This window comes from Berghia stephanieae, chromosome 9 (assembly GCF_034508935.2).
Source record: "Berghia stephanieae isolate SIO BIC M18660-M18661 chromosome 9, UCSD_Bste_1.3, whole genome shotgun sequence".
Taxonomy (NCBI): domain Eukaryota; kingdom Metazoa; phylum Mollusca; class Gastropoda; order Nudibranchia; family Aeolidiidae; genus Berghia; species Berghia stephanieae.
In genome coordinates, this window is record NC_088368.1 from 11,168,791 (window position 1) to 11,176,290 (window position 7,500).

The following is a 7,500-nucleotide window of genomic DNA, read 5'->3' on the forward strand; positions in this document are numbered from 1 at the left end:
ACAGAAACCATGTCAGAAAACAGATACAGGCGGATAGAAAACACAGTACCTATGTGCCTCCCTGCCCACTATGGGAGGTCAGGAACCCCACTCAGTGAGCACAGTAAGATAATGAGAGTAAATAATCTTTTCCATGGACTCAACTTTGCGCTGCTCAGAGTGAGACTTGAACCCGGTGTCACGTTACTGTATAACGACACCAAGTCAATGGGAAAGTATGTGCCTCCCTGCCCACTATGGGAGGTCAGGAACCCCACTCAGAGAGCACAGTAAGACAATGAGAGTAAATAATCTTTTCCATGGACTCAACTTTGCGCTGCTCAGAGTGAGACTTGAACCCGGTGTCACGTTACTGTATAACGACACCAAGTCAATGGGAAAGTAGCTCACGCTGACCATGAGTTGTTTATTTTCAAATCTTGTGAGGACAACCCTTTTTGGTCGTCCAATGAAAAATATTCACCGAGATATAAAAACCCATTACAGACCACAAATCGTCGCATGCTATTCTTGATCGCACAGCACAGGGTTGGTTGTGTGTGTAACGTTAAGGGCCGGAAAATAGCAAGGCATAGCACAGGTGAATTGGACATTCGTACGGGTGAGCAACAAGTCAGAGCATAGAGAAGGCTGACCTGTGCTATGTCAGTTCGATCAAATGAGTAAACATTGAAATCATAGAACAAAAAAAGATAAATATGTCCTATGTGTACGAGTGCCAATATAATATAACACAGAGAAGGCAACACTGTGTTAGAAAATAATCCATTGGTCGCCATTTGTTTCTTTTTGTTTGTTTTTAAGGATTTTACTAAACTTGCAACACATTTAGATCATATCAGCACCAGTAAAAGGAAGAAAATTGGATAGTGAAAACATTCTAGATGTACAATTAAAAGGACTTGAGGAAAAAGTAAGACAAGGGGAAATGGTTCAAATAGGGAACAGATGACAAGAGCACACTATCAGTGTACTTAGTTTAAGATCACCTAAAAGTCTCACCCGGACACCAGCACAAGTCCCCACTAAGAGGAACACACTCAAATGTTTAAAAATCATATGTTAAGAATTTTAAAAAATAACAGTACATAAGAGACATGATTTGCAAGGAAAAAATTTTATCTCCCAAAACTATAACTAAACATCCGACTGTTTCCCTCCCAGCCAAGGACTCCAGCCAGGACAAAACTAAGTAATCTCATTCCAAGACAAAGACAGAAAGCAATTGGAAAACAGATAAAGGGGGATAGAAGACACAGCAAGTACCTCCCTGACAACGATGGGATGGTTGAATTGCCCTGTTTGGTAGCTATGAAAAAGAGACGTATGTCGTAACATTACATTTCCATGGCATAAAAGAGTCTGATAATATTTAGTGCCTCGAAACTTGTTCGAATAATCACTTATGCAGACATAAAAGGATAGTTTTAAAATCTTGTGTGCGAAGTACGTTTGAGAAGCACAGTTGTTCTTAATAAAAATAAACATCCTGTATCTGATTTGGTGTTCGGTCAAGAGTGTAGAAGTTCCCATACTACACATCTTCTTCACGAGAAGCCAGATCAAACTCTGCTACTGTTTCCCTCCCATGGCCAGGACAAAACCAAGTAATTTCATTCCAAGACAAAGACAAGTTGGAAATTAGATATAGGGTGATAGAAGACACAGTAAGTACCTCCCTGCCCACTATGGGAGGTCAGGATCCCCACCCAGCATTCCTTGCTTAGCACTGATTTTCACTTGTAGGTGTTTTGGGGAGAATCCAGAAGTGCACAATAAGCGGGCACTAAGCTCTTATTCTCAGCTTGTTGAAGTTGCCCCTTGAATTTCGGTTTAACCAGTTTTTACTGTATATAATAAATATAAAGAAAAAACGCAATTGAGGGAGTAAAACATTTTAATTAGCATGAGATTTAATTATCATTGCTTCTCTCTCTCTCTCTCTCTCTCTCTCTCTCTCTCTCTCTCTCTCTCTGTATGTCTATCTCCGTCTCTCTCTCTCCCTCTCTCTCTCTCTCTGTATGTCTATCTCCGTCTCTCTCTCTCCCTCTCTCTCTCTCTCTGTATGTCTATCTCCGTCTCTCTCTCTCTCTCTCTCTCTCTCTCTCTCTTCTCTTCTCTCTCACACAAACACACACACAAACACATTTTGTCTTACTTCATCTCACTATCTATCTATATTTCTTTCACAAATTCTTTATCATTCTCAATGTACCCGCCTCTCTTCTTTTCCTCTCTTACTCCTTTCCCCATGTCATTTCCTTGCATTGAGATAAAATTTTGACCAAAAAACAAATCTATCACCTAAAACTAAGAAATCATTATAAAATAACTCTATCCCTTTGTAAACGTATAGGATGAATATTAGCATAATAGCCTCTATATAAAAAATACATAACTTAAAACACAATGGGCTCTGTACTTGTTTCCAATAGTAGGCTGAACTGAAGAAGGATTTTTAGTCAAGACTATCAAGTCAAGACGGTCAATATATATTATATATATATATATATATATATATATATATATATATATATATATATATATATATATATATATATATATATATATATATAACTCACACACACACATCACATACATACTCACACACATATACCAAAAACAAAAATTTTATGTATTTATACATGTATTATAATATTTGTGTGATGTTTTCTTTGGGAGGGGGGGGGGGGGGATAGTTTTGTTTGTTTTCTTTTTCTTTTTTCTTTTTTTAAAAGACTGTTCATAAAGCCTTTCCAAAGAAGAAAAAAAATGGTCAATTTCTCATAAAGTATTCTTGTCTTCTTGTCTTCGAAGAACCACGGGGACGGACGTGCAAGGAAGCATACCTAGCTCTGTCACCAAGGCAGTGATATAGCTGGAGGAGTGTGGACCAAAAATAGGGGGATGAAATTGGAACATTTTAAACGTTAATTCAACATTTCTTTCATAATTATCATCATCATAATTACAAGAAAAGCCTGGATTACAGAATAATTGAGGACAAAATACTTGATTACAACATGAGATCTCAATGAATGCCATCATAAGCCACCATTTCTTTATTAACAACACATTAGATTTTACCTATGTCGTCTAGTGGTATGACACTCGCTTTCGGATCGGAAGGTCCTGGGTTCGAGCCTAGCTCTGTGCATAGTTGAGTCCTTGGAGAAGGATCTTTACTCACAATCTCTCACCTTACTCAGGTGTAAAATGAGTACCTGGCCCTTAACAGCTTTGTCTCTGTCCAAAAAAATTGTAATATCGCCCAACAGTCATCATGTTCCGTCCTAAATGTTAAATGGTGCTGTTGGCCAGGGACCCCTTGTAAAGTGCTTTGAGCACGTTTAGTGGATATTGCGCTATATAAAAGCTCAAATTTTTAAATTTTTTTTCGAGAAGTCCATGGCAGAATTGTCATCCCAAAATTGTTAAGTAATCCGCCTAAACCAAAAGATTAGCATGCCTGTTACTTCTTGATCTCAGCTTTAAGAATTTTGAACTAATTGGCATCCTCATATTTCTATCAATATTTCAACAGTGCGTTCCATTTTTACTGCACTAACCCCCATTTTCAGAGCAATTAAGATTATAAACTATCATTGATGCTCTGGCTAACTTGTGGAGAGTGGAAAACTGCACACATCAATCATGTCAATGCCAGTGCATCTGATTAGGGGGGGGGGGGGGGGGGAGGAGGGGAATGTAATTTATAAAAAGAGGAAATCCTCCTCTGCCTCCAAAATCGCAGATTTCCGCTGATCCGAGGAAAACCATAAACACCGTTTCAGGTAAAGGATTTTGTGAGTGTAAAGTAGAAGTGAGACCTACCCAGAGTGAGTGACGTCGTACAAAATGTTGGACAAATGTAGATTTATCTCTTCATAGTTCGGGATGATGGGGGTTCTGTGGCAGATGTTTATCAGATCCTTGCCTCGAGCTGAAAGAGTAATAAAAATCGAATGTAATTACTTTGCTCAAATCCATCTAAGGAACCTCGTAAAATCTCTGATAGATGGTCCATGGAACATTGCAAAAACCCTGGCAGAACTGGCAACTGTAGGTATTTAACTTGAAAACATGAAAAAAATGTAGTGAAAAGTAAGGTAAAAGTAAAATTCCCTTTATTCATCCCATATGGGAAAATTTGTTTCTAGGGTCTATTCCAAGGTCACACAGCGTAGCGATGGGTGATCGAACTTGGTACCTTTCGGGTACGAAGCAAATACCGGACACTGAGCCATGCTAGGTATTGACACAGACAAATCACAATATTAAAAGTCTTATAGCACAGAGGCACTTATCTATTTTAATAATTATATAAAAGCTACTTTCTCTTTTTATTCCCTCCCTTCTCCTTCCTACCCATTATGACTGAAGAGCTACTTTCTCTTTTTACCCCTCCCTTCTCCTTCTAACCCACTTATGACTGGAGCTACTTCCTCTTTTTACCCCCTCCCTTCTCCTTCTAACCCATCATGACTGAAGAGCTACTTTCTCTTTTTATCCCCTCCCTTCTCCTTCCAACCCACTTATGACTGAAGAGCTACTTTCTCTTTTTACCCTCTCCCTTCTCCTTCCAACCCATCATCACTGAAGACCACCCAGACCACTCAGCATTTTCAGCCTGGACAAATGGGTAGAATGGGACAAGACAGCAAACGATGCCCTCCAGCCCCCAATAAATGGAAAATCTCACCGGGCACTGAATGCCCATGCGGTCACCCCAGACAGACCATGGACCACATCCTGTCCGAATGCTCGCTGGACCTCACTGCACCAATGCTGACCTGAGGGAATGCAACCAGACTGCCCGGGACTGGCTGACTCACTGGCGCGACAAGATATGATGATGATCACTGAAGAGCTACTTTCTCTTTTTACCCTCTCCCTTCTCCTTCCAACCCACTTATGACTGAAGAGCTACTTTCTCTTTTGACCCTCTCCCTTCTCCTTCCAACCCATTATGACTGAAGACATACTTTCTCTTTTTTTCCCTTCCCATCCCCTTCCAAACCCTCAACGACTCCGAAGAACTACAATCTATTTCCGCTGGGACAGCGTGGCTCAGCGGTACGGTCTTCGCTTCGGACCCAAAAGGTACCGAGTTCGATTACCCGCTGCGCCGTGTGGCCTTGAACAAGTCACCTCGCCCTAGCTAAATTTGCGGCGCTGAACTGCGGCTGACGCCTGGGTTATTCCAGTCTTCCTTTGAAATAGACCCTAGAGACAAATTTCCCCTATGGGATGAATAAAGGGAATTTTTTTTTTATTTATTTATTTTTCCTCCTAGTCCTCTTTAAACTCAAACTTTCAAAGCTCTTACCTTGCTGATTAGAACTTCCTGAGCTCAGCTGTACTTTGTCTGTGAATTTATAAGACTCGCAGCAGACTAGCACTGGTATATTGTTGGCTTTTGCCAGAGCTGCAATCATGGCATTTCCTGTGCGAGAATGCACTAATACCTGATCTCCAATGTTGAATTTTCTAACTTTGCTTTTTCTATCTGCGTAACATGATGTGCAAGGTAAACTGAGGTCCGTTATCTGATAATATCTCATTAGGTATTTCTAAGCGTGAAAACATTATCATGAGTGCTTCGGCTATATGGCCTGGTGTCGTTGATTTAAGTGCGACCGCCTCTGGCCAGCATGTGGCTTAATCAACCAGAGTTAAAATGTGCGTGTTATTTCTCTCAGAATTCGGCAAAGGCCCAATTATAGTTATTCTGCAGCACGGGAATATATTTTCTTTCAACTATTTCGGAAATAAGGGATGTTTCGGCAGTCAACCTTTCGCAACTCGCTTTTGACAGGTATTGCATGATTTAACGTATTTGCGAACATCTTTTGTCATACCTGGCCTGTGAATATATATATATATATATATAATATATATATATATATATATATATATATATATATATATATAGGGACATTGTTAAGGATTACGCCGACTGAGGACGTGTAAAGAGACACAGAAACGAACGTCTCGGCCACAAAAAATGTGAGTGACAATTTGTATTCTATATATAGACGTCTATATATATATATATATATATATATATATATATATATATATATATATATATATATATATATAGTTATATATATATATATATATATATATATATATATATATATATATATATATATATATATATATATCGTGTTCCATATTGTATTTTCTTTTGGAGATTGCAGTTTTGTGAAAAAGCTTAAAGTAATTTCTTATGGAATTAGCTTCATTCTGTGCCTTAACAAAATCATTGTAATCAAAGTTTTGTGGCTCTAGCGAAATAGTCATTGGTGACTCTTGTTATTTGATCATAGATTTAGTTTCTGCTGGGGAAGCTATGTGTTGCGCAAGTTGTAATTCTTCAACAATTTTGGCATTGTTATTATCACCTTAACAATTCTAATTATCAAACCACGATCGGTTTTGTAAAAGACAACATTCGACATTGCCTTTGTAATATGGGACTCTATGTAAACATTTGCGGTGTCAAATGTTTCAACGTTACTACTGAAGGATATGCACTGAACTTGTTTCCAGTTTTATCTTCATATGTGATTAGTGAAGCCCTGACACCCACGGTAGTACATCCTGAATCCCTAAGTGTAGCGCATTCTAACCCGTTCACTTTGCCTTTGCTAAATTTAAGTGAACATAAACGGTATGTTTGTATGATTAGAGACATTCCCATTACATAACATAACATACATAACAAGTGGTATAGGGCAAAATAGATAAGATCCCTTGAATGCCCTTAATATTAATTAGTAATGCCATAAATCTATTTATTAAATATTACAATAACGATACGCGTGGTAAAGATAGTATTTCAACTTAAATGTACTCATGTGGTGTACAAACATATATCTTTAACCGTGACATGCAAAGCACACACATACACACACACACACACACACACACATACATACGCGTATAGAAGATAACCATAATAATATAATAATGCATAATGTATACATACAAGATTGAAAGCCATGTCAACAGCAGAGCAAACACGTATTATTCGTCATATATAAATCTCCCATCATATAATTCCCTGTCTACTAACACCTTGAAATAATCCATAGATTTTGCATTCTTGGTTTCAAATTTCACACTGTTCCATTTCTGAGCAATACGAATACCGAACCAGTTTTGTCTTATGTATGTTTTGCATCTAGAAACAAAAATCTTAAACTTGTCCCCTCTAGTAAAAGTAATATTAGAATATGAAAAAAAATCAGAAAAGTCTATCCTATCCAGACCATGTACCAATCTATAAACCTGAATTAAATCCCCACGAATTCTTCTATATTTCAAACTGGGTAAGTCAAGACATTCTAACCTTTCCTAATAAGATAAATACTGTATTGTATAAATTTTTTTGGTAGCTCTCCTCTGTACACTTTCAATACTAATAGATTGTCTTTTATATAATGGGCTCCAGATGCAATTTCCGTATTCTAGAATTGGTCGAATGAGCGA

The 7,500-nt window shown here is 38.1% G+C and overlaps 1 protein-coding gene across 1 annotated transcript; it reads right to left on the reverse strand.

The window, feature by feature from the left end:
- Nucleotides 1–2,682: 2,682 nt before the first annotated feature.
- Nucleotides 2,683–5,455, reverse strand: LOC144979304 (translation initiation factor eIF2B subunit delta-like). Its single transcript, XM_078925935.1, has 3 exons — nucleotides 5,330–5,455; nucleotides 3,835–3,943; nucleotides 2,683–2,878 (listed from the first exon to the last, which is right to left on the reverse strand). The coding sequence occupies exons 1-3, from the start codon at nucleotides 5,436–5,438 to the stop codon at nucleotides 2,785–2,787; spliced, it is 312 nt and encodes a 103-aa protein (XP_078782061.1). The 5' UTR covers nucleotides 5,439–5,455; the 3' UTR covers nucleotides 2,683–2,784.
- Between the last annotated feature and the right edge of the window lie 2,045 nt (nucleotides 5,456–7,500).

What these genes read in the sequence shown, in the direction of transcription:
- LOC144979304 (XM_078925935.1), bottom strand. Translation starts at nt 5,438, where the DNA reads ATGATTGCAGCTCTGGCAAAAGCCAACAATATACCAGTGCTAGTCTGC. An exon ending in AGGAAGTTCTAATCAGCAAG is followed by an intron (nt 3,944 to 5,329) that starts GTAAGAGCTTTG and finishes TTACTCTTTCAG; the next exon opens with CTCGAGGCAAGGATCTGATA. An exon ending in TACGACGTCACTCACTCTGG is followed by an intron (nt 2,879 to 3,834) that starts GTAGGTCTCACT and finishes ACACTCCTCCAG; the next exon opens with CTATATCACTGCCTTGGTGA.